Source organism: Perca fluviatilis, chromosome 7 (genome assembly GCF_010015445.1).
Source record: "Perca fluviatilis chromosome 7, GENO_Pfluv_1.0, whole genome shotgun sequence".
NCBI classification, from domain to species: Eukaryota; Metazoa; Chordata; class Actinopteri; order Perciformes; family Percidae; genus Perca; species Perca fluviatilis.
Genome location: NC_053118.1, coordinates 11,037,037 through 11,064,687, shown reverse-complemented (window position 1 = coordinate 11,064,687; position 27,651 = coordinate 11,037,037). Strand labels below are relative to the sequence as shown.

At 43.8% G+C, this 27,651-nt stretch overlaps 1 protein-coding gene across 1 annotated transcript in view; it reads left to right on the top strand.

Annotated features, from left to right (window-relative positions):
• LOC120563147 (nuclear factor of activated T-cells, cytoplasmic 1-like) overlaps positions 1–26,589 on the top strand; it is a 68,545-nt gene extending 41,956 nt beyond the window's left edge. The window contains exons 9-10 of the mRNA XM_039807280.1: positions 2,575–3,231; positions 24,683–26,589. Of these exons, the coding sequence (XP_039663214.1) occupies positions 2,575–3,231; positions 24,683–24,738 (713 nt within the window). The 3' untranslated portion in view covers positions 24,739–26,589. The remainder of the gene's footprint in view (positions 1–2,574; positions 3,232–24,682) is intronic.
• The last annotated feature ends 1,062 nt before the right edge of the window (positions 26,590–27,651 follow it).

Here is a 27,651-nt window from a genome sequence, read left to right as displayed (position 1 = left end):
GACAGCATCCCGTCCCTTCTGAGCTAATGCTGATTTACCCTATTTTCCTAAATTAAATTCTCATGTTGGTTTTGGTCACAGTCAGGGAACTTGTGACTTGGTACATCAGATTTGTTTATTGTTTAAAAGGGCATCCAGAGAAAAGCTAAGATCACCAACATTTGCCTTTTCTTCCCTCTTTTCTTTCCTTTGGTGTAAATCTATCACTAATCAGAAGGACTGGTAAATATGAGTGGGCTTTGCTCGGTTCAAACATCTTACTTCCTTTTGGATATTTCAAGTACAACCTCAAAACCATGACATTCTTGAAAAATATGAAATTTTTTTTTATAATATGTACACTCATGTAGCTGTAAGAATATCTCACATACACGTACAGTATATCAGTTTTCAGGATCCATCAAGCTTGATGATAATTTAAAGGTCCCATGTCATGCTCATTTTCAGGTTCATACTTGTTTTTGGGGATTCTCCTAGAAAATGATTAAAAAAAAAAACTACACATTTTTATCATACTGTCTGTCTGAATATACCTGTATTCACCCTCTGTCTGAAACACTTTTTTTATCATCTTAAGCCCTCCACCCTAAAAAAACCCAGTCATCTCTGATTGGTCAGCATTTCTGGGTCTTCTGCATCTGCCCTCTTGCAGCCAGGGGGAATGACCCTAATGACACTTTCTACCAATATATAGTTTAGTTGTGACAACAGTACGGAAGTCCTGACAGTTCATTTAAAAAGCACCGTTTTTAAATATGGGCTGTGTGCATTTATATAATTATTATTATTATTATAATCAACAAAGACGTGAAAATCTCACTTTTTACAATATGGGGCTTTTAATGTTCCGACGTTATTTAGCAGGACTAATGAGGCAAAAGGTCACCATGTGTTTTAATTCACAGAGGCCAATGCAGTTCTTAAAATTAAATGCGAAAATGATCAAATTTGGTTATAACCCTTCCACGTCGCAACTCTGGCATCACACATCTTGGCACCATGGCGCTGTGCCATCCGTTCTCAGTACACGGAGGCTGACAAGAGACAGAGAGTCACTGAGGGAAGCTGCTGTGGATGTAGTGTGAACCATGTGACTGGCTTGTTCTATTCCCGAGGCTGTGGAGACGAGGCCTGTGCATCATGGGACTCGCCTTACGATGCTCCCTCAGACACCAGGCCCGGTCCTGGGATTTGATAGCAGACAGGGCTGACGTAAATGTGCTCCCTGCTGCGTTATACTGTAACTGCACCGCATCTCAGAAGCCCAGAGGCTACAGGCGTGATTAATGTCTTTTCAAATCCAACTCCCACATAAAAATAACATATTGAAAAACAGCCTGTTTTTCACAAGAGACACTAGCGCTTCATACATTTCACTTGCACGCTTTGCTTCAACTGTCGTTCAAACGTTTTATCCAAAGGTTCTATTGAACCTTCGGGCAAACGCACAGTTCAGACACACATCCAGTTCGTATTGACACATGTACGCCTTTGAATAAATGTCACTTAGAGCAACTTTAGCCAAAGACCGTTAATGGTTGGCATCAAACGCTCACCACACCCGTTAACACATTTTAACAATGCGTAGAAATAGAAACAGTGTGTCTATTGTGACTCACAAGCCTTTGCTATGCATCTGGGTATCTTAACACTGCCCTGTTAGTTTAGTGCTGGCACAGTCTGAGCACATGTACTAACATAATAACTCAGCAGTCAGCTTGTTAATGTGGATCCCTCTCCATCGCTCAACCCAGGGCGTATACTTCTGTTTTGGAATGTTCAATTAATACAAAGTGTTGTTGTTTTTTTCTTCTTCTTCAATAACTACTCTTGACAGTGAACAGGAAGCGCGTGATACCTGTCCGTCAGAACCAATCGGGAAACTGTGCAGACGGTCCGCACCGGGTTAGAAATTAGAAGAGAGAAGGCAGGATGATCAAGTGGGGGTCACTGCACTCTGCTGCATTAGCTGAGGCCTGAAGCTCCTGAAACCACAGGCACAGCACTACAGCCTCTTAAGGAGCTCAGGCGGCCTAATCAAAATCAAATCATCTCCTTTTTTTTCACTCTCTGTTTCTATCTTTTGGTCCTGAGAGAAACAATTACTTCTAGAGTGTGGAGGAAACCTTGGGGTCCTGGGCTCCTTGAGCAGCAGCAGCAGCAGCCCTGTGCTTTAAAGTAGTCTTTTTTTATTGGATATCAGAGCTGGAGGAGAGTCCAAAGAAAATAGGTCTTATTCATTATTAGAGCCAGCTGTGGCTTTCCACACTGATGACTCATTCATTTTTTTTCTTTCCCCCCTATTCTTTTGCTTTTTTTTTTTTTTTTCATGGTGCGGTAAAGAGCGGTGGCGGTTGGGAGGCGTGAGGGTTTCTCAGTTAGAGAGCTCAGCCAAGTTGACACCGAGCCCATATCCACTGGTGGTTGTTTGTTTGGATTATGGAGGGTATCGCAGCCACAATTGTGCCTGCTCACTGCTTTACTCAGCCGCACTCGTGCACTCATTGCGCCACGTGGATTCCCTGCACGTTTTTTTAATATCTCCACTTTTCTTTCTACTTTTTTTCCCACCAGTGCCGATAATAAAGACAGAACCCAGTGATGAATATGATTCTCTGGGGACTGCGAGACTGCCCATGCATTCAAAGCCCTATTACAGCCGGCCCAGGCTCACTCCCATCATGCCCGTAGCCGATCCTGACGCCTGCCTGGTTGGTGGTTACCCTCCCTGCCCGCCTCGCCACGCTGCGATGCCATCGTCGTCCCCCAGCTCCAGCCCCACTCTGCACGACCTGTCCCCCGTGGCTTACAGCAAGTGCCTTCCCAACAGCCCCGCCCACGCGGCACCACCAGGCCCCGTGGTGCCCCCAATCCAGGAGACCCCTGGCCTCCCCAGCCTCGCCCACCCAGCATCGCCAGACCACAACTCTCCCCTAGGGATGCTTCATTCCCAGGGCAGCCCCAACCACCTCAACAGCACAGGGCCCCATGGTTACCACACTATGTATGCCAGCAGCAGTCCCTCATCCTCCCCGGTATCCCACCCTTCCACTCCTGGGGAGAGCCCGTTCATTCAGGCCTACAGCCCGAGTCAGGCTCAGCAGGCAGCCAGCTCAGCCCAGGCCGGAGGGAGCTCACCGAGCCTGTTACCTGAGGATGCCAGCCCCCCTTCGATGGCCATTACCGTCAAACAGGAGCCCCAGGAGCTGGACCAGATGTACCTAGATGATGGTGAGTTACGAGCAACAAGGTGTACAGTTCATACGTTGTCTGCAAGTTTCCATTTGCTAACAATTAGAATAACGGGAGGCATTTTGTTTTTTCAAGATGAAAGCTTCTCTTTATGAGCTCTCTATCTATGCCAAAAAATGGCTGTTTGCGTAGCACATCACATTTATTTAACACCTTTTGCTTATCGGCAAGCCACACATAGCCGCACCCTGCTGCACCTCTCGGTATTTCCTGATGAAATTCATGGCAGCAGATTTACGTCACATTTGTTTAATTTTAGACCCCGGCAGATTTATTTGCTTTTGGTGTAACGTGCGGTCCAGCTTATGTTGTCCAAGTGTCTGCTTTACTTTAAAACGGTAAATTGCCTTGATGGGACTTTGAAACAATCTGTCAAAACATCAGAGCAGCGAGGTCAGCCGGGGTGCAGCAGAACAAAAACAGTGGCACACGCGTAGCCAACCAAACTGTTGACACAACGACTAATGAAGGAAGCAAAACAATGGCTAGGGGTTTCCTGAACCGAGCCATTCCCCCCCCCACCCCATCTTTCTGGGAGGGATGCCGGGAGGCGGAAGGCAGAGGCTTTGTTTTCCCGTCTTTTCCCCGAGGAGTCGACACCATGCGGCTGTCGTCATCAGGGGAGGCTGCGGGGTCGCTGGTCTCCCTCTGGCAATGAAACCAGTCACACCCAAGGGACCATATGGTGGAGTTTATTGCCTCCTGTGTCCATCCTACATTACGTCACTCAGGTCACCACCAACCTGTTATCTGTGCTAGCAGAGGCTCCACTTGTAATCAGACATATATATATATATATATATATATATATATATATTCATAGAGCAAATCAATGGCATTGTGCCAGTTTGAAATTTTAAAATGCCCCTGCATTGTAATGGAGGTTGAGTGAAGACAATTCTGCACTGAACTCAAGGAATATCAACCTGTTCAGCAAACTGATGTAGTGCGTGTTTGTGTGTGTGTGTGTGTGTGTGTGTGTGTGTGTGTGTGTGTGTGTGTGTTCTCATTTAACTACATTCGTGGGCTCCAAAAACCGGGAGTCCAGTATACTTGTGGGGTCACGACAGCTTTGTGGGGCCAAAATGCTGAAAAGGGCTGTTTGAGGGTTGAGACTTGGTTTTAGGATTAGGGTTAGAATTATGGTTATGGTTAGGGTGAGGGTAAGGGTAAGGGTTAAGGTTAGGCATTTAGTTGTGATGGTTAAGGTTAGGGTAAGGGTCTATGGAATGCATTATGTCAATGACGGGTCTCCACAAAGATAGTGAGATGCACTATGTGTGTGTGTGTGTGTGTGTGTGTGTGTGTGTGTGTGTGTGTGTGTGTGTGTGTGTGTGTGTGTTCAATCAACAGCTCTAGGAGCAGAGGGGTGATAGGCACAAGGGGACCAGGGGTGTTTTGCTGTGGAACTGTAATTGAGTTGAAATGCACTTGTCAGCATATCTGTCAGTTCTGATGAGTCCCATTAGTCCTCACCTCATAAACAGACAATGCAAAGACAGGGTGTCTGTCTGTTATCAGCTCTATAAACTGATTTCCAACTGTTTCTTTTCTCTTTCCTTTTTTTTTTTTTTCTCTCTTTGGTTTACTTTTGCCTCATTTTTTTCTTCGGTTCATATAGCAAAACTGCTCCTTTGAAACTCTCTCTGACTGTTTGCAATAGTTATGGCACGCAGAAGCTTTCATTTCAGCATTAATCGAATAGAGTGAAACTGTAGCTTTAGATAGCGTTTTGTAATAAGGTTGGCAAGGGCTCCTTTTACACCAACAGTATGGAGATATGCCCAATGTACATAGCAGTGATAAGGTGAAATCACATAATCTTGTTTCTCTTCCCCACTACTCCATCCACTGTCACTTTAGCAGGCTCTATCTGTCTCCAGCCCGGTGGCCAAATGTATTCAGCCAGTGATTACAGTTGCATTAGGGACGTGCAGGAATGTGTATTGATTGACCAAGGACAGTGAGGCAGCCCCTTTGAAAAACCTCAATGCGCTGCCGTTTTGCATCACCTAACGTCTGTGTGAGCATCTGTGGTGAGCTACTGGAGTCCCTGTAAGTGTGTGGTGGTAACAGCATACTCCAAAGGCCTCTACTGCTCCCAGGCCCGACCCCCCCCGCCCCCCCAAACCCCTCAAATGAGCCCTAAGCTAAAATAAATAAGATCGGAAGGCAGCTCACAGGGCGTCCCGCTCCCTGTCCACACGCATTACCACCGTATGTTAGCGAGCTGAGCGCTCCATTAGAGAGGGAAGACAAGCGGATGACCTCACCACAGCGGCGGTGATTTAGCGCCAGCCGTGTAGAGTAGCGTTCCTCACCATGCAATTGGGGGCCGGTGATTTGGAGTCTGCGGGAGCACACTTGATCTCCCCCAAGAGTGGAGCGCCTCCCACGCTCGAACGCTGAGGCCTCCGGCTCTCATCAGCCAGAGGAAATGTGTCTCTCTGGCCAGGCCCAGGTTTTACGCAGCCCCTGAGAAATCACTCAACTTATCAACGGTGAGCTACTGTACCGCAAGGAGCTTGGTTAGTATGGAGGGAGTCTGAGATGTAAACCCCCCTGGCTGCAGTACACATTCTCCATTGTAATGGGCTAAAACTCTTCCCTCTGCTGTGATAGAAGCTTACTAACTATAGTGCAAGACATGAGGCGATGATTCTGGTGTCTGCAAGGAGGTTTTAACTATGTTGAAGCAGCAATTTTTTTTAAACTCTGTGGTGTGTTGGCTCTCACATCCTTCAGCCTCACTTGTTTTAGCTGGAATAAAGCAGCACATCAGCCATAGAAATAAAATGGATAGAAAGGCCATTGACTTGCCGCAAGTCGGTTTATACGGAAGTTTGAGACTGTCCTCCACCTAAAAATGGCCACGTGAGTCGTTTGTCTGAGCAGAAATTACGACTCATATTTACGTTTGTAGTGGACACGCCCTCTAGTCACGGTAGTAATTATGACGAGAGCAAAGCAGGAAGTAATGTGAGTGTAGTATAGTATATTATAGTATAGTAGAGGAGCACCAAATTCCGCGAACAGAGTAAGGTAAGGTTTGTGGATGGGTCTAAACAAACACAGGACTTTAACCGCGGAGGCTATGGTTTGTGTCCCGTTTAAAAATAAAGGAAAACGGAACCGAACAGAGCTGCATCACGTGCGTAACCGGAAGTGAAGTAACGTCTGATTTGAACCCAAACCACAATCTTTTTTGTAAACTAAGTAGTTTTGGTGCCTAAACCTAACCAAACTGCGACTGTTTCACAAGGTTTACCACGTGTTTAAAACCGTGACCGTTACGTTCTCTGGTTTAGATATGGGGACGGCAAACGCTTCAGTTGGGTCGCATTAGACGGTAGAAATAAACAACCTATCATCGTATGGTTTGGAGAACCTGTTGGGAAGTTTATATAGAAGTTAGTCCGCTGCCATGGCAACAGCGCACATCAACAAGGGCTGAGACCGTCCTGATCTCGCGAGCTCCAGTTTTCTACTCGCAGATCAGTCTGGCATCTTGAGATAGAGAACATTTTGAGCCGTTCGCCAAACGACCGACCAATCAGCGTTGGTTTTGAGGCGGGTTTAGGTGTGACGCAACGAGAAGCGAGTGTTAGCCTAAACACCGTGGCAGCTTCCACGGATGAGATGAGCGTAGCTATCGCGCAAGTTTTATCCAAATTAGAAAGTATTCCTTCATTGAAAGAAGAGCAAAAAAACGGCACCGGAGGCTTTTCTCAGAGGAAATTATGTTTTTGCTCTTCTCCCGACTGGTTTCGGCAAGAGTTTGATCTGATTGGTTGATTTGGCCCCGTCTATCACCAACATAGGTGGTGATAGACAGATGGTTTATCCAATCAGCTAACCAGTATTTTCGCCCCTTCCCAAAAGTTCTCCAACGGTAAGTTCCCAGATGGATATGCCGAGCAAATGCGAAGCAACCCATCTGGCGGCGTCAGGTTAGCTCTGACCATTCCGCTACGTTCATTTGAATGGGAATGAACTTTCTATCCATTTCATTTCTGTGAGATCAGCTTGTTGACTCACCGTCGTAAACAACGCGTGGAGGGACTCAAATAAAACCAAAGTTTTCAGACATTTCCTACTTACTCACAGCCCCACTATCTGTACTTTACCAGGCACATGGCTGTGAGCAAAACGCCAGTCAAATGACATCAGTGTATATAACAATAGAATTTATGAAAAACACAGTCGGCAGCATTTAAGTTTGCCGTGTTGGCCGTGCTAATTAGGCCAAAAACGAACTCCTAAAATGACGGAATGCTTTGTCACACGTCTGAAGGAGCAATTCTGGTGACATCATACCCCCTCTTGTCTCAAACAACACATGTCCATGCACACACACACACACACACACACACAAACACAAACACACATGTACACTTTTGATCTCAGACTTGGCTTTTTTAACACAAAATCCCCCACATCACTTGTTGCAAATCCTTCACACGGACCCCTATTCCTGGTGTTTATAGATATTTTGCTGTGGATGTGTGCGTGTGTGTGTGTAGAGCAGAAGTAGTGTGTTGTCTGGTCCTGTGAGGCTGCTGCCGTGTGTCCTGTCTCATTAGCTGCCGCTGTGATGGGTGATATCATGAAGTACAGCTGAATGCAGCACACAGCTAAAAAACTAGTGCCAATCAGAGGGCCAGATTTCTACCAGCTGCTTCTCTGGGAAACAGAGGGCCCTTATTCCCCCAAAATAAGAAAAACAGAGTGCAACGCAGCCTCTGCCGATTTCTGACATTTGACATATGTGCCCTGATTGCCTCGTGTTTCCTTGTGATTGTTTCCTCCTCAATTCAAGGTTGGTGCATTTGAAACTCCTATACTTTTAATAGGCTTGTTTTCTCAAAATGAAAACAGAATTGTTGTCAGCCCTCCTTTCCTCCCTCCCTTCCTCCCTCCAAGAAAAAAAAAAAAAAAAAAAAAAAAAAAAAAGGCATTCTAACCTTCCTGAGGATCTCCGTCCACCACCGAAGCTTCTGAAGGCCACTCGAGGCTTTCCTCATGGAAACTTTTACACATCCTGGCAGGCTGCCCAGACCCCAGGACTCCGCAAAACCCCTAATGATGATTGAGAGTGCGTCCGCACCGCGCCGAAAACATGCTGAGTCGCTAACATTGGAGTGTGCCGCAAGGCTGGCTCTGGGATTGGAGGGGGGCAGAAGAGAGAGAGGATTTAGCGGGGGGACGGGGGGATTCATTAAAGTGGAGGTCGACCTGTCTAATGGGACTCACTAAAGCAGAGCTGCTCCTGTATGTTTAGACGGTGTATATTGGTGTGTGTGTGTGTGTGTGTGTGTGTGTGTGTGTGTGTGTGTGTGTGTGTGTGTGTGTGTGGTGTAAAAGATTGAAACAGATTTGATAGTCGACTAAACTGATTTCAACGATGTGTTGAAGAGAATCAAGGATGTTTAGATTGACGACAGCATTAACTGTGGGCTGCCTGTAGACTGCAGAAGGTATTCCAATATACTGTGTGTGTGTGTGTGTGTGTGTGTGTGTGTGTGTGTGTGTGTGTGTGTGTGTGTGTGTGTGTGTGTGTGTGTGTGTGTGTGTGTATATATGTGTCTCTCTTAGTTAGTAGAATCAGCGAGATGTGGAAGCGCTGTAACACAGTGACAGCCTGTGCTTTCACAACACTCCACCTCTGACCCCTGCGGCCTTCTGGGAGCAGGTCAAGCTCAAGCTCAGAGTGCACAGAAAGAAAGGCTGTCTTGTGGTTAAGTGCAATGCCAAGAACATAGTCTCCTTGTAGACTCAGTGATATTGACGGGTTGCAAGAAGAAGGGTGATGGCTTTTTTAATTATTTATGACTACAAAGAGGATGTTTTTTTTTTTTTTACTCTTGTTGTCATTGCTTGCGTTCTGATATTAGGGTTCCTGTTTTCCTGGCAGCTCTTGACACCGCGAGGTATAAGTAAAATGTTGGGCTTTGCTGGAGAAGTTTAATAGTCGTAGGAAAAAAATTAATTGGTGGCTGCACTCAAGGATTGGCCTTTAAGAGTCATTGACCGCCTAAGCTATGATTCAACAACTACACTTTTGGGATCAGCAATAGATTTGATTCCATTACTTCTCATTAGAATCAAAAACCATTACTTTTACTGTGTGAATAGAGCAGCTATGTCTCTTATTACCCATTATCAGATATTACAGACCTCCCTTGAAGGGGTGTGCTCACTCAGTAGAAAAATGTGAGTAGATGTTGATCTGGTTGTAGTAGAGGGTATGTTTGATATTAATTGATCAATTAGCTTATGAAATTTTACTAAGAGACACAAACTTAAAACATGATCTTACAAACTTGTTCATTCATGTAACATTGGAAAAGGGGGAAAAACGTTAAAGCCTGTAGCAGCACAAAGTTAGAAACTTAACTCTTGTAAAGCAGATAACCGTGTGCTTAAACACAATGTTAGTTTGTAATATAAATTGTGGAAGTTACAATAGAAGTACAGCAATGGAACCCAGAGAATACTGTTGCGTCTTTGAATAGAAGAGGAATACCTTTGCAGTTGAGTGGGAGGGCTCTGGATTACCTTAGCACCCTCTGTTTCCTCTTACATCTCTTTTATCTCTGGCCCATTGGCTGAACATAAGAGCATTTAGATTCCTGGTTGTGATCAGTTTTTTTTTTTTTCTTTTCTTTTTTTGGTACACAAACTATGAAACCCACTCAATTATAGACACAATTGTCCAAGATTGCTTGCAGTTCAGCAAATAATTGGATCTAAGTGGTTACATATGACAGTGGCAATGGGGTCACTGTATTATATTTTTAGCTTTTTGTAAAACCATTGGGAATACTGTATATTATTAGTTTTGATAAGCACAGCAAGATGAATCCGTACGAATTCAGTCCATTCATTACCGCAGCCCTCGCTGGCTTTTATGTGTGTGTGCGAGCCAGAGGATCTGGTCTGGTTTCAGTCGCTCCGTCATAGTATCCACAGTCACTGAGAAAGAATGTGTCTGCTGAAAAACTGCAGCTAAATTATCTAAACAAATTGGGTTTCTTTTGTGTCTGGGATCTGATACACGCACACATTTAAATGGGAGACTTTTGAAGGGGTTTCATGTTTATTTTGTCCAAATGTCAGATATGTGTGACGCAGATTTGCTACTGTAGAGATTTGTGTGATATTTTCTTTCATTATTCCAAGCTGTGCTGTAAGTGGGCTTACTACGTGGACTTTGTATGGGAGTCAATAACCTGGCATTAATAGCAAGAGGGACTTCAGTGAAGTATACGCTCAAATATAGCATGGTAAAGCCACAGGGCTTCTTTCTCCAGACAGTCTATTCCTTAAAGTTAAATTACTTCAGTACATGATACGTCATGTATTTCTTATAGATTCTCCCGACACAGCAGTTTAGAGGCTGGGTTAATGTGGCTCACATACTGAGGTTTAGGAAACACGCGTTGAAGAGCCGCACGGATCACAGCGGGGCAGGACTCAGACAGGGCCTGTGGCTTGGCTGGGATCTTCCTGTGTACATCTGCTATGTCCTGCTACGCTCTGCAGTGCCTTGCTACGCTCTGCTCCGTCCTGCTACACCCTGTAACGCCCTGCAGTGCCCTGCTACGCCATGAACTACTACAACTACTATTTCTAGTCATAGTTCCATTATCTTTATTGTGTCCTTATTTATTGCCACTGTTCATCACACCCCCAACTGGCACCGTCAGACACCGCCTACCAAGAGCCTGGGTCTGTCCAAGGTTTCTCCCTAAAAGGGAGTTTTTCCTCGCCACTGTCGCACTAAATGCTTGCTCTTGGGGGAATTAATGTAATTCTTTGAATTGTTTTAGAGTGTGGTCTAGACCTATTCTATCTGTAAAGTGTCTTGAGATAACTCTTTGTTATGATTTGATATTATAAATAAAATTGACTTGAATTGAATCTGTGATCATGGAGCTATCAGCCTCACGCCAGACACTGTCATTACTGAATCATAATATGACGAATGTCAGTGCGGTTGACAGGGTGATGACTGAGAGAGTCTCCTTCCTCAAGGCTGTGAGGTTGTTACCTGGGCCTTGGCCATGGTTGAATTTAAGCACGATCCAAGCCATTAGCTGCTTTCTTTCTGGCTGAATTCCATCCATTGACACTGTTTTTCTGCGTCAGGTGCTCATATAGGGCAAAATGTCTCTGTGGAATGGGCAGAACTCAAGTCCTCTTGGTCATTTCGGAGGTTTGTGATTCGATGACGGTTTACTATGTTTACTACTTTGTTTGTGATTGAAAGAACATTCTGTAATCTCCACAAACATTTCACCACTACTACATTTACCATAAAACACTGTTCCCCTGTGGGGCTATCTGATATTGCTGCGAACGTCACAAACACTGCGCAGTCACAGAATCCATAAATTTGCCTCGAAACTTGGATATTTCCTGCTGGCACTAAACACATGAACACATGGAAAACTCATGCAGTCCAGGGAACATACTAAACACCAAACACGCAGAATGTATTTGCAGAGAGACACGTTTTTTCTTCTTCTTTGACTCCCCTACAGGGAGGTTCAGGGGTCAAGATCGGAGTCTGGACGACAGCCCTGGAGCTTGTGGGGTGTCTTGCTCAAAGACACGGGCAGTTAAATGTGTCTCAAAGATGAGATTCTCCATTTGATCGCAACCACACGGAGATATTCTCCCCCAGCAGTTCCAGTGTTTTTGGTTTTGTATTTATGGGATGTAAATACCTGCGGCATCAGTAAACAGGAGCAGGTCTCCATCCCAGACCACTTAATAACAGCTCCCCATCTGAAATGTGTTAGCTCAGTGAAATAGTATCCTGTAGCGACGGATGTCAACAGAGAAGTCTGTCCTGCTAGTGGGGATGGGGAAAGCCGTTGGGTTTTGCAACTCATGCCAGAGTTGGCCGTCTCCTCCAATGCACAGATACCTCAGAAAGAAGAGGGTGGGAGATATTAAGAGAAAGAGGAGGAGGGGGGAGGGGCATGGAGACAGAAAGTGAAATACAGATGCAGATATAAACTTTGAAAGAGTGAGCGTCTCAGTAGAATCTGCCACAAGACTTTAAACCAAACACACATGTCCCCTGTTTTAGTGTTACGGTCCATTGACAAATCATTCTAAACACAGACGTAAAATGCGTCACTCAAAATAATGAATACGTCTAAAATGATTATAATCTCAATCTAACTCTTTCCCCGAGACAAACACTTGAAGAATGTGTACTTTTTTTTTTTTTTTTGTGTGTGATATCTGTTCTGTCATAGCTTATGGCCCCTGAAATGGAGAGACAGCCTAAAGACATGAGACTTATTTTAGTGTTTGGAGATCTTGGGGGTCAGGAGATTCTCATCATGTCCTCACTTCCAGGAATATTCAGTGAGCATGAGAAGAATCCGATCAGCCATAGGAATAAAGGAGACGCAGACACACAGACAGGCTAACAGAAAGAGGGGAAAATCTGAGGTGGAAGAAAGTAGCAAAGAAGCATGCGATCTTGGTGATTTTCCCTGGCAGCTTTTCCCACTGCCCCTGTTCCTCACACGCACACACGCACGCCACACACACACACACACACACACACACACACACACACACACACACACACACAGCTAAAGCTGTTCAAACCAAAAGACTAAAAGTCAAAGAAAGATAAACATTGCCAAAGTTAAAGATCACATTTTCTTCCTCTCCCACCAGTGGCCGCTTGCAGTGCAGAGACTTACCAAGCAGTGGGTGAATGGGTTTACTTCAGTGAAGGGAATGATCATAACCACTGAACTGTAAGTGTCCTACTGTTGACATATGACCCATGGCAGTTATAAGGCTCAACGGGTCCCCCGACTCTCCTGATTGTACTCAGCTGAGCTCAGTTCCTCTGAAAACAATGTGCTAACAAACAGGGAAATCCTTTCACGCTCAGTAAGCTTTTTTTTTTTTATGGTGTGAAGCATTGAGAGATTAGCTAATGAAAGGTTACAGCGGCGCTACGCAAACCTCACCATTAAGGTCTTTAGCTCAAGAAAGGCCAAGGGGCTTTTAACTAACCGCTGTGCTGCGTTTTATAGCACTGAAATATCCCAGCTTTCACCTGTTTATGCATTATAACTTTTGAGAAAACGGCATCACTTGATGAAGGCCATGAGATGCAGCTAAAAGCCCCAGTAGAAATCTAGCAATAAGACCTTTTGTTGTTGAGTATTTCATCTTCAAGCTTAACATTTATATTTATAAACAGTTTTTACTCTGCCTCGGAATGATCCGTACATGTGTTATAACACATTGTAAGAATGGGTGTAATCAAGTACACTTTCATATGGTTACAACTATGCTATGCTGTGTTATCCATCATTTGTTAACTGTCACTAGTTACTGCACCACTAGTTACAAATTCTTCACAGTTGTAGTTGTTGACAAGTAGGTAAATTAACTCTTAAAATGCATTATGCACAATATAGTGTGGTACCAACCATGTATTAAGTATTAATACACTGATTAATGCTAAATATAAAGGGTTAAATTGTTCCCATCTAAGGGTGTTGGTATGACTTTCTAATAAGGCCCCCTTTATAAAGTGTTTATATGGTATTATTTATTCTTTATAAATCATTCTAACTAATGATAATAACCCTGAAAGCTTGAAACAGCTTCCAGGGTGTTTGGTATGTATTAATAGCTTATAAGTGATCAAAAAAGCATTTGTAAGTTATTTAATCACCTTTAATATAGTCTGGATCAACGAAAGTACATTTCCAGGATAATTGCCTGACATGATGTCACTCGCCTTCCGCTCTCTGTTTGTTCTCAAACTCCGTTCGCTTCGGTAAACAACAACAAACTTCGAGCTAGCAAGCTACACGCAAGAAATTTTGGAACGTGGAACAAGGCAGGCCTGCGTGGTTCTTTCAGGGAATGATTGGAAAGATTTACAAAGAACATGTTTACGGCATTTACTCTCTAACTGGGACGTTTCGGGACCCATTGGCGAGGATACACTGGTAAGAGCATATTACGTTTAACCATATATCGTGCTAAATTATATCGCTCAGGTTACTGTATTGTGTGAACAGTTAACTTCATTTAAAAATGATATGTGGCGTTTTCTTTCGCGGGCTGCAAATGTTCCACCAAAACAAGTTCCTTCCCGAGAATATTTTGCAGAGCCACTGTCGCTGCATCCGGAGCTTAGCGCCGCCCCAGACGACTGCGATTGGTTTAAAGAAATGCAAACAACCCAGAGCTTTTTTTTCTCCTATCCAAAAATGTATGTGTGGAAGAAGGTCTGACGATGCGAGACTACCTTTACCAGGGCCATTAATTACAACTCATAAACACTTTATTAAGGGCGCCTTACAAGGTAGTGGTACTGTTGTTTTAATATGCTGAAACGGACAACTTACTCTTCTGTTAGACTCCTTAAATCCAATCGGACCTTCTAGTACCTGAAGACAAGACAGTTCTTTCTGCACATGTTGTAAATCAGTCACGTCAAATCTGCAGAGAGCTTGAGTTGGAAAGCTTGGCCTCGAAACACTGTGTGAATTAAAATGTCATGTACATTTTAATTAAATCAGTTAGATTTACTGTGTCATTGAGTAAGATAGCAGGCTCTAGTTTCTGTTAAGGTATTTAAGTGGCGGGTTGACTCCCTGAGCTCCAGCAACTGTTAAATCGGTATGATTCGAAACAGCACGAACAGAAGCAGGTGAAAATGCGGTTCTGTGATTTACAGGTGACAGCAAATGTGTCTGTCTCACCTCCTATCCCTGGAAGAGTATCGCCGGTAATATTCGTCTCTTGACTCTGACACAGCCTTGAGTTTCTTGAAAATGATACGGTTTCCAGATGGATGAAAGTGTGCCTGTCTACGAAAAACCAAAGGGAAGTCGATGGAAAGGAGATAAGTGAAGCTTTTGCCGAGACGGCCTGTGCCCTGCCTCCAGACTGGTCTACCTGAATAGGCCCGACGATGTGCCCTGAGGCGACCTCCTCCTCCTCTGTTTCTTTGAATCCCCGACGGCGTTGAGGATTTCAAGTCGCAGGGCAGCTCTCAGGGTCAGCAGACAGAGTGTTAATCAGATCACACTCTGCTTCAGCACTAGAGCTCAGCGGGGATGTTCAAAAAGTGAGAGAGGCCCACGTCCTTGTGCGCAGCAGGAGCTTTTTAAGATTTAGTTACCTTTAGTGCCTTTTTTCTGTGACTTTAAAAACCCTCTGTCCAGCTTGTCGAGAATTGGATCAGTGGAAATGTTACTTTCATTGGAGCATGCTTTCCAAAGCTGTAAAACATCCCATAAGAGACTAGGAATGCCAGTTTGAGCTGGAGGACTGCACTGCACTGTCCAGTGTGCTGTGGCTCTTTTTTTTTCCTCAGGGGGGGGAAAAAAAAAAAAGAAGAAAGGAAGAATCGAAAGAACCCGGAGGCCTGGCTGCTCCTTACAACCAGTTTGGTTTGAAACAACTGACCAACCGCGTGACCAACTGAGCAGTCTTGGCACTTCCAGAGCAAAACTCTTGCTAGCAGACGATAGCAAGCAGAGCTTAATGCTGGAATGGCAAAACAGATAGGTTAACCAAAGTCCACGGTGTGCAGGATACACACTCGCGAGCAGACGTGCACATCAGAAAACAGGAAGGAGCCTCTCTGAGCCTTCTATCTGTGATGGATAGTGAACAATAAAAGTTTGCACTGAGGTAACCTTTTTGGACACCGAGAACACAGATCCTCTGCATTTAATAAAAGAGAAAACAATTCTGAAATCGCGCATAATGACTGACAGGCAACAGGTGATTTAAAGAAGCACAGTGCAAATGCAGTTATAAATCGTAGTATATGCAGGTGCGCGGCCAAATTCTCACTCAGACGGCTGGAACCCACTGAAGTATGATCGTTTCAATATGCTCATATTTTTTTTCGCCGTGTGCCATTTTCAAAACCAGTGAAATCTCGAGCCATCCACGGGAGCATACGTTTCTAATTCTGAATCAATCACAGGGAGTTTATCAGATGGCTGAGTTATTTTTTCCATAAACCCAATGGTAATGAGCCATACAAAGAGTTTTAATCTGTCTCCTTTCATATCTCAATCACAAAGATGTGTGTGTTTCGCACAGTTTGGTGTATTTTCAGGCTTTGGTTGTTTGCTTTTTGCGGTTATGCTCCACTTGTTGTGTGAAACAACTTTTGGATTTTCTCACACTCTTGAGTCATCAATACACACCATATGTCAGAAGCTCTTTAGCTTCGTACTTTTATGTTTGCTTTTGAGAAACACTTTGAATTTTGGAGCTCTGTTGTGCTATTCCTCCACTGCGGCGAAATAAACACAGCTCAACGCAATCCGACTGAACTGTGGAATCAAGAAGTGAAACCACCGTTTTGCTGCTCAGCGTTTGAGCATCTGCAAGGCACTTGTTGACATCGCATGTCAATCAAACTGTGTGGGTGGTACTGTGGTATCCTTTCTTTCTTTCCGTTGAAAAGGTACACACTACATGTTCATGTGCAAGCTTTAGTGTACTAGATCAGTGGTTCCCACCTTGGTATTCTTGGACCCAAAGGGTCCCAATATATGTAAGGGTCACAAGATAATTAAAAGGATAAGAAAAGAAAAAAACATATCAGTCTCTCAAACAAAACAAAAGGAGGTTCATTGTTTTCTGGACGGGTCCATTATGTATTTTTGTATGTTGTTGTTGTTTGCAAAGGAGTCAGAACTGGCGGCACACTGATTACAGAGAAGTCAGTGATGAGGGCACTGGAGAGCAGCTCCAACCATGTAAACACCTCCCCCTCATCCTCCCTGGAGACCGACTCGAGTGAGCAGACCCGCGGCCTCCTGGGCCCGGGAGGAAATGAGAGGAGGAGGAGGAGGACGACGATGACGACGAGAGGGAAGCGGCAGGCTCACAAAGAGAGAGGGAGGGAGGTGAGATAGGGTGAGGCTCAGCACACCATGCAAGATCAAAGACAAAGGTTACGCGCCGCTGTGGCCAAAATAAGCACATCAGTGGCGGGCCTTCAGTAAAAGTTGTTGTCTTTAGATTTCTAATTCTGGGATGCTGCTGTTTTATAGTTCTCCAGCCTGGATCACAGCATTGCCAGTAGGTAGGGCTGGGAAGCGAATTCAGATCACTTTTTAGGCACCGACTGAATTGCCTCCATAGTATCAGGTAGCATTCAATACCAAATTTCAATACCTAAGGAGTAAATCTCATCAGCGTCAGTGAGTTAATAAGCACGCAGCATGCTTCTACCGAGATCTAATAATGCTGGTGATTGGCTGTCTAATGTTAAACATCGTAGAAAACTCTATGTTACGCACAGAGACAGGGCTCCCGTAGTAGGATCTGACAAATAAATGAAAAGATTTGTGCTGTAATGTGTAATGTTGTAATTTCTTTTTTGTTAAAATAGATTTTTCTAAAATTGGTATCTAAAATCGTTTAGGAACCGGTATCGAAAGTCACTGTATTTGTACCGGTATCAAAAATGTATGATACCCGGCCCTTGCTAGTTAATTTGGCTGTTTTCGAGCGATTTTAGTCTGGAGTAGGCAAGACACCTAAATTCTCCTGGGTCCGGCCATTTGCTTCGTGAGATTTGTTTTGTCAGATTCAGCTGAGAGCCATAAAGCATGTGCTCTGAAAACGTCAGGCACGTTAGAGACTCGCAGGTGGAGATTAGAGACTTTGACTCTCCACATGAGGCTCGGGGAGCATGTCATCGTTTTTTCTTTTTCTTTTTTCTCTCGCCGCTGCTCCAGCTCTCTTATCCAACTGAGCCAGGAGTCCCTGTCTAAAAACAGCAGCAGACATATTGATTGGAAATATCTTTAGTGACATCAGAGCGCTTGCTGTTTACACTCGCATACTTTATCTCTTCTTTTCTCTTCAGCTTTCCAAAAGACGGATCGCATCGCTCGTCTTCTAGCATCCCTGCCCTGGGCCCCTCTGTGCTGTTAAATCATGTTCAAAATCTGTCTCGCTGTCCCTCTGGGTCTCCTCTCTCTTCTTCGTCTTCCCTCTCCTTTTCATATCAACTATTTCTTGCCTTGTTGCTTTCTATTGCTATGCACTTGAGGGCATCTAGGGACAACAGTAGGATTTCCCCGGTGGGAATTACACCTGTGGACGTCTAAATCATACAATTAATGGTGTCATAGTTCACCTTAGCAGCGCGAGGAGATGATTGGCTCTCGGCCCCCTTGGCCCAGCTGTGTTTTTTTTTTTCACAGTACCAAACAGCTGCTGCGGGGCAGTTGTAAAACCTCAGCTCGCGGGGTAATCTCAGCTTTGTTTTAAAAACATACCGCGGCTCTGCAGCCCTATCTCGTTCCCTCTTCTTCTCCCCATCTCCTCTGTCGGTCCGCGGAGACCGAGTGCTTCCACATGGGAGAGCCCAGGGCTTCACACATCAGCCCAGCTTGTCATCACATCATTAGGCCCAAAGGGATCCCTGCCATGGATTAGAAGCCCATCTACCTGCAAGGCTCACATGAATTGATGAAGCCCCTTCATCATGATGAAGCATTAGTGGAACACAATGTCTCTTTTCGTTTGTGTTTTATCTGCGGAGACATGTGATTGTGTCTCCCCTCGATTTCGCTCGTTCCCTCTCGGGTCTCTCCGTCTTCATTCCTCTGTCATTTATGTGTGTGTGTTCTGACCTCTGACCCCCGTCCCTATTTGTGACGCTGCCGGTTATCAGCGCAAGATAAGTGACGCTGTCTGAGCCCCTCGCTCCGTCCAGCCGTTCGAGCCGTGCGTGGGAAGCAGCAAATGGTCCATTAAGTGTTTCTGCCGAGGCCCGAGAGAAGATTTGATATAGTGGGGAAACAAAAGTAATATGTACCAGGAAATTCAATTGTCTCTCTCCAGCAAGTTTGAGCTTCAGTTTGGCTTCCCCCAGCAAATCACATGAAAGCAGTTCAGATGAGGTTTAACGTTGCGTCTGTCTCGCAGCCAGTCTCCTCTTTTGCTCTCTCCGCCTGCACAGATTTGATGCCAGTGTTTATCTGTGTTTATACGAGGGGGGGGGGGGGCTTCTGTGACTCAGACTTACTTCCTCAAATGCTGCGGAGAGTCTTGAGGGCCACAATAGAAGGAAACGACCTCCTTGTTCTAACAAATCCCCCTTCGCTACAGCGTGAAGGCCCTTGACCCTAACACAGCTGTGGCGTATTTAATGTGCAATGTAGTGAAAGTGAGAGGAAGGTGCCCTCCGCTACTTTGGTATCAAGAGTCTCCGAGCGAGAACAGAACAGGACAGAAGTCGCTGGCAGGAAGACTCCGTTACAACCTTGACTTCCGAGGTTGTGTTGTTGGGTAGTCAGCTGAGGGAAGCCAGGGGAAGGTGACGTGTCTCTCTCTCTCTCTCTCTCTCTCTCTCTCTGTGTGCCAGGTCATTGCCAGTCAGGTAATCTGATTTGGTCGGAGGAGATCGTGTTACGACAGCAGGAACCTCCGAGCGGCTCTCGGGACTCGAGGTTCTGCGTCTCACCAGACCATGAGGGCGTCCTCTGTTCTCTGAGGAAGCCCGGCTGTTATCGAACCCAAATGCACAGCGCTCTCCTCTAACAATGCTAACTAAATCCCCAATGCAGGTCAGGTTCACACTGAACTCTCAGAGAAGCCCAGTGAAGTCACAACGCCCATGTGCTTGGATTACTGAATAAAAAGGAGGTCAAATTTGCAGCAAAATAACTGCTTGTTTATTATATAAAAAAAAAAACATATCTAGCTTTTTCAAGTTTGCAAGTTTTTTTGTTTTTTTTTACAAAAAGCACAAAGTAACTTTATGTTATCATGTAAATTACAATGTGTCTTTTAGTTTGGATTGGTTCCATAATTGCTGCTCATATTGCTATACATTGCTTTCATATATATATATATATATATATATATATATATATATTTTGTCATATTGGTGTTGGCAGTGCTACCGACACGGAAGCTAAGCGATGTACTGCAGCGGACAGGGTCAGCAGCTAAACGCATTTAAGCCACCTTAAAAAGGCCTGCCTAAAAAAAAATCTATATCGGTTTAAGCAACGTTATATTTCTAATATTTTCACTGCTTTACCTTGCAGTCAGACAGCCCTTTCCGGCGAGGAACTGCAGCCGTTATATATATATCTATGCTTTCTGCTAAGCCACCAAACTCCTTTGACAAAAACGGTAATTTTACAGCACAGAACACCGGAGTTGCTAGTCTACCGTTTGCTTTGATCGGTTACTTTGTGTTACTGTGTGACTTTGGTGAATCTGAACTAACCCTTTACAACACCAAAGTCACACAATAACACAAACATTCTCCAAACTGGGGGCGTGCCAACCATCCTTTATTATAGGTAATACACTGACTATAGATAAGTACATCATACCACTTCATACAACCCCACTTCAGACATTCCCTAAACCTTCCCTTCAGTACTTCAAAAAATGGATATATTCCTCCAACTGGACTTCCTAGCTTAGATCGTATGTGTAGATCCGTGTAGCTTCTCCCTGGTACCTGTACCAACATGCCCACACCTACGTAGCCCCTTCATGTTATTTTAAAGCTGTGCTATTTTTGTTCCGAGAGCCTGCTTAGTCTGGGCCTTCGGCTATAGTCGGTTTTAGACAAGCTGTCACACATTGAGCAAATTGTTGCCCCACCTCTGCATGTGACTGTACATAGTTGCTTTAGAACTCAAATGGGTGCCGTTTATAAAAGTTGACCTGTACCTGTATTGTTGGCGTATGCTCGGCACAGACAGCATGTGCACTGAGGGTACTGCACCACCCCTTCTAAAACAGGTAGAAGCAAATCATTTATGCGATGTCAACATTCATTCAGCCAGCAGTCACAGCCGATGGAGACGTTGTTGGGGGTTAGCTCCAAGTCACTGCCAAGAAACACTGGTAGGCCTTCACAAAGGAGCTGAATTGCCCATTGAACTGGCATCAGAGTAAAGTCATATTTTTGTGCCACTCTCACACCTGCCTGAAATAGATCTCCCAGCCGCCCAGCCCTAACTATAAGTCCTGACAGGTCCGGGCTGCGGTTCACTGATTGCACTGGCACAACTGCTAATAAAGGATGTCACTCTGTTTAACTAGGCTAACAGAGCACGTCTTTTTTCTTCTTTTTTTGTACAGCAGGGGAATATTTCGGTGTTCAATTTTCCACTGTTTGTTTATTCATGAGAGGGTGCACTCCCAGTTAAAGCTTTCCATTATTAACCTGGGCAACTGAAAAAAGAAAAAACTAAATAATTTTCCAATGCTGTTGAGCGGGATGCCAGGCCACTGAGAGTTCATTTATGTACATATCTGACAACAAACATATTATTGTGTAACGTAACACAGGATTCTTGCTTTTACAATAGCATATAGAAAACCAGGAAAGTGAGATATAATCATCTGGCATGTAATCATCTGGCATGTTTTTCTTTGGTTTTATCACTGCAACTAGCTTTACAAGGCCTAGTGTACAGAGCAGATCTTGTGCTATACCTCGGCCTTTCCATAGTATGCAAGGGGTTGAATTTTTGGGGGCCAAATTCCACTCTGGACGAAATGTTCGTCAGCATGTTTTACTGCCTTCCCTTATGCTGCATGTTTGTGGTTGTCTAGTCCCTTTGTGGAAGGTGGGACAGACTCCAAAACTGTCATGCGGGAGAGTTTGACTTAAAAATCTCGGTTCTTCTGTCAGAGGATTTTCTTATTGTCAACACATAATCCAAACATTTGAACTAAATGAAATCGATTTGAATAAATAACATAGTTTCACTAAATTAAACTGAATGCATTTGGAGAGCCGTTGCCTAAAACTACCTGACTGGTTTGAAATTTAGCATGTGCACGTCGTGTATTCATTCACATTCATTACCTGTTCATATGTCAGCCTTTCAGGTTTTATCAAATGTTCTTTCGGATTTTCTTTTCGTTTCCGAGAAGTTGTTGCAACTAAATAGTGCCACGAGCTACCCCATTAAACAGCTATAAATAGCAGCTTTGGCGTTGTTGTGGTCTAACTGTTGGCCACATCCTGTTTCTGAGATTCTCACTTTGCTGTAAGAGTACAGAGATGAAAACACATGGGCCAGAGTTTTACCTTTTTCTTCTCTCTTTATCACTCGCTTCTTCAGAACGGAACATCATCGGGCATGCCAATGGAAAATATTAGTTGATAAAGCGCAGCAAAATAACACTGCAGTTGATGTGTGGGCGGGGGAGACGTCACTATTTTTTTGTACAGGGACTGCAAAGAAGAAAGGAAGCCACTGTTTTCCCTCTGAGAAAAATAAAGTGTACGTTTGTGGCTTTTTGCCGCCGACCTGTTGGGTTTTCCCTTTCCTTCTTCAAAATGACCTGGAGCTGTTTCCTCTCCTCCACCAACTGAGAAGAGCAGCAACATTATTGTCTGATCATCTAATTATTACATGTGCTTTCACTTCCTTTATGTCCTGCAATGGCAGAGCTAAAAATAGCCTCAGCGTGTAAATGCCTGTTGAGCCCAGAGTGGAATAGAGTTGAAAACAGCCGGCAGTGTTGGCACAGGTGGGAATTTTCCAATGGGAGTTCCTCCTGTTTAGGGAGGTGAGTCCCAAACTGTGTGTGTGTGTGTGTGTGTGTGTGTGTGTGTTATAGGTGTGTGTCCTACTTCTTTAAAAAGTGCCATCTTAACACTTTATTCATGTATTTGCTCATGTATTTCTGTCCCCATCCTTGGTAGATAATACGTGTACATATTGCTGTGGTGTTTCTACACTTCATTTCCCATGGATCGGTTTGACTAACATCGGTACCATTGTTGTACAAGAAAAAAAGTACATTATCGTCATTTTTCATCAGCACCATAGCCGTTATACCGAATACCGATCTACTGTACCGAAAATAGTTCACAGCATTGAAATGGTATCAGGATATTAAAGGGACGCTGTCTTGTTTTCTCTCTTTGATGTTTTAGTCTTGGTCAGTGCAGATGCTTCACAATTCAGCAAACAGTATCTAGTGATAACACACTGCAGGCCTACTCTGGGCCCTCAGAGTGGGTGGACTTCCTGTCTCGGCTCCTTACTGCGGATGGTGGTGTCACCAGACTTTCTCTCTCTCTCTCTCTCTGTCTGCATCAGCCCACTTTATCACGGCAAGCTGAGGAGCTTCTTGTTTGCGTTAAGCTGCAGGGCTCGGGGTCCTCGCCATCTTCACAGTCACTTCCCTCTGTTTTGCCAAAAAACACAGAGGAGATAAAGGCTGGGGACTGATGTGTGTCTGCCCGACTGTGGGAAAGGCGCGGGCACAGGAAGTAGTGCAGGAAAGACTTCGAAACAGAGATGTGTGTATGGGGCCGATACGAGTTTTAAAGGCTGGTAACGACAGTGATATGTTTGGATTGCAGCTACTGTTATCCAGTATTTTTCAGCTTGACCACATCTATGCCAAGTATTCAGGGCAGGAATACCTCATGTGACATTATTATTCATTGCGGGCTGCCAAGAGTTACAATGTTTCAAGTGCTCTCTGTTGATGTGATGTCATTGGATGGATGCAAAATGTTGAAACTAACACACAACACAACCCCCCCCCACACCTCTCACTCCCACTGTGCAATATGTACGGTTTTCTACCCAAAAATACTACCTTTCCCCAGATTTACTATGTGGTAGGTTAAATTACGACATTAATTTAGGAATGTGCAACATACAAGCACAAAACTGAAACAACAAAGGCCTTAAAACCATATATCGACACAGTGACGCCATGTTAAGATTTTAGGTAATAAAGCAGGGCCCACCAAAGGGCCCTTTATCATTTTATTTATTTTACTTTTGTAGTGCATATTCCTAAAACAAACTGTAAATGTAATCCAGTGATTTAATATGGTACTTCTAGAAAGAGAGAGCGAGATAGATACATGGGCAGCAGAGGACAATGTAGCCTGATCTTTATTACTCTTGTACACCCCAAAAACCCTGGATCCTACATTTCCCACAATGCAACTTGATAGCATTTTTTATTAAACCCTCCCTGTTTGGCAAACACCCACTTTTATAACGCCACAGCCCTACTTTGCAACACAGGCTCTCTGTTATCAAGTCTAAAACGGAGATGTTTTCAGACTTATGGTAGCTTCAGAAAGCTCCCTTCACAGTCACATAAGACATTACGCCACTGTTGTGCAAACGGGTACAATCTGTGGCGTGACCCTTTCATTTCGCACATGGACACAAAGAGGCCTTGGGGCAGTTTCCCACTTTGCCTGATTTGAAATCCATCCTGGCCAGGGATTTAAACTGACAACCTTCCTATCACAAGCCTATCCTCTGTGACTTCTATATGTCACCTCTCTCCATAAAGTGCAATAGTTTTTAAATGATCTGAATTTCTTTCCAATGTGACCAGTTAATAATGATCTTCTCTTTTCTTTTCACAGTTAACGAGATCATCAGGAACGACCTCTCCAGCATTTCCGTGCACACTCATGCATAGACGTCCAAAAGTCTTTTGCAGCGCGCACACACATGCATACTCGCACGCACGCACGCACACACAAACACACACACACACACATGCACACACTCAAACAGCAGCAGCATCAACAAAAAGAGGATAAAACCCCCCCAGACATCCAGATGTTGAAGAATACATTTGTGAGCAGGATCTCCCACCTGACCATCAGCTCCTCCTAACTCACAGACTCGCTGCAGACTCACATTGACAATCACTGGCTCCGAGCTCCATTTGAATAAACAGATGAATGTTATATTTAGAAAAAAAAGGGAAGTGATATCAGGGGCAAAGTATACGACTACACTTGCCTTAAGTCACAGCAGATGTTCTTTAGTGGACCAAACAGTTCAAAGAGACTGAATTACTTCTATCGTTGACAAAATGACAATCTTTCATATTTTGAGTGTGATCTGTATGTTAATGCATGGACAAGCTAATGGGACAATACGTTTCATGCTTTATCACTTTGGTTCATTTGTTTGTGCAGTCAGTCCGCAACAACCGATTCGGTGCCTTACAGCAGTGATATTGACAGCAAACAACAGCAGCCGTCACGCTAAATGCAAATGGTTCATTGTAACCCAAAGTGGAAGTTTTTATAAGACAGTTTTGTATCATTTCAATGATTTGTTTACAGGGAAACGGAATAAAAAGGCTGGAAAATATGTAGGGAGTATGTGAATAGATTAGAATTGTATTTTTTTTCTTGCTTCCTCGTTATTATCTCATTGTTCATTTATACTGAATGTTATTGTATGATATTCTTTTGTATAAACATGTATTTGAAAATATGTATGCCTTATACTTATATCGTGCAGTTTGCTATTTAGCTTCCCCTTTTGTTACATTTGCCCTTGATATGATTTGTACCATTTCTACTACCTTGTAATGCTTTTTCACCTTAGTGCCTATTTTTTTTCATCATTCTTCCAGCCCCCCACACACACACACACACACACACACACACAAACCATGACATCAACAATGATGCACAGACAATCCAAGAAATATATAGTACATATCCTATGACAAAAGTTCCTGGTTGCAGGGGGCTTATAAAAGGCAGGTAGGGCAGGAGTTTTCTTCTCCCCCAGCTATAAGATAGTTGAACAACGGTAGGCTTACCTGCTGAATTTAGATGAGAATAATGCTGGACAATATACATTTGTCTGTTACTTCTTGCACTGCAGGTTTGCATGTAAATAGGCACAGGGATAATCAAAGTCTGCGGCTCAGTTTTACTCGTGGGTGATTCCACTGAGGAGTGGGCAGGACTGTTACTTAAACAGCTGGCAATAATTGACGTGAGTAAACCAAAGGATTTTTATCTTTGGTGAAATTATTGTCCAAGTTTCCTTTTTCTTTCGGAGACTTTAGCGTTCAGCGGCTCCCCGTACAAACAAAAACATTATGCACTTTACCGTAGAAACAGACCAAATATTATAGATGGATTTCCAGTCGTGTCATAAACGTACCTACGTCTGCTCTTCTCTCACTCAGCTGCAGTCTTTTTCATGTTAACTGTCTTTTGGCGCATGCATATTGTACTAATGTTGGGGATCATTTAGCTGACATAATATAGCTTCTTTTTTTTTTGGACACAATAGTATAATAGCATGATTGAACTGTATGAATAAGGTTTTCTATTTTGTGCCTTACTCTCTTTCTTGGCTGCAAGATCGTTGCAACTCTATAATGCTTTGTCTGTGTAGGCACAAGGTGAAACATATTTATCTTTAATATGAAATATTTATGAAAAATGAAATGTGTTTTAAGTGCATTTAATGTGTTTCCAGCAATGAATTAATAAATGGCATAATGGTGACCATACATAACCCAAGTTCTCAATCATTTCGGTGTTCCATCAACATTTATAAGAATAAAATGATTTGCAGAAACTTAAAAAGTTCTATTTCTCTGAGATAATGCATGTTGTATTAAATAATAGTAAACCAGTAATGGTCAGTAATGGATTCAGTCTTTTTTCCTCTAAAAGCATTCTTTGACTATTACATATATGGCCCATATGGATATGCTTTACTTTTAAGGCCTTCACTATAACTTGGCTCGGTGATTTTCTTGTGTTATAGCTTGACCTCAGTAAACCTCTGACTGTTCCAACCTGTACATACAGTATATACCTGATAAAACCTGAAATGGAGACAGATGGACATTAACAAGAGGAGGAAAAAATACAGTTACCCCCATGCTTTTAACTTCAATGAATATTTACATTGATTAATTTATTTATTTTACTTCACTACCGTTCAAATTGCTAGAAAAATAGTTGTAGGTTGTAGGTGTTTTATATCTTACAATTTCACCTATGCAGTTTCCAGCAGTGAGGGCACTTCAGTCAATCAGCAGATGGTATTTGGTCTACCATTTTTGTTTCAAAGTGAAATACGAACCACTGTACTTCGGCAGGATAAAAAATGCAAGAAGCTGCTGATATAAAAGCACAAGCAAAGGGCTGTGTTTGTCCCGCTGAGTATTGTTAGCGGTGGGTATTTATGAGTGAAACAGCTCCTCGCCATGGGAGCCGTGCCACGCTCCTGTGTGCCACCACCTGCCAGTCCTCCACACTTTTTTTTTTCCATCCAGCAAAGTTATGAAGCGCCCATCCCCATAGTGACAGAAGGCAGGCCTAGGCGGTGCTCCCCCTGTACGACCGTGGTAAGCCCAAAATAACCCCACTATTTACAGATGCAGTCACGCCCCTTTTTCCTGGCACCCTGTCCTTCTTACCTTAGTCTTCCTCTGACGGCGCCGCGTACCCTTTGACACAGTGGAGAGATGACTCCCGGCCATAGTTTCCACCAAAGCAGCAGTCAAGCAGGGAGTCTAATTAAAGCGGTGGAATATACACCATATGAAAACAAATGGAGTTTC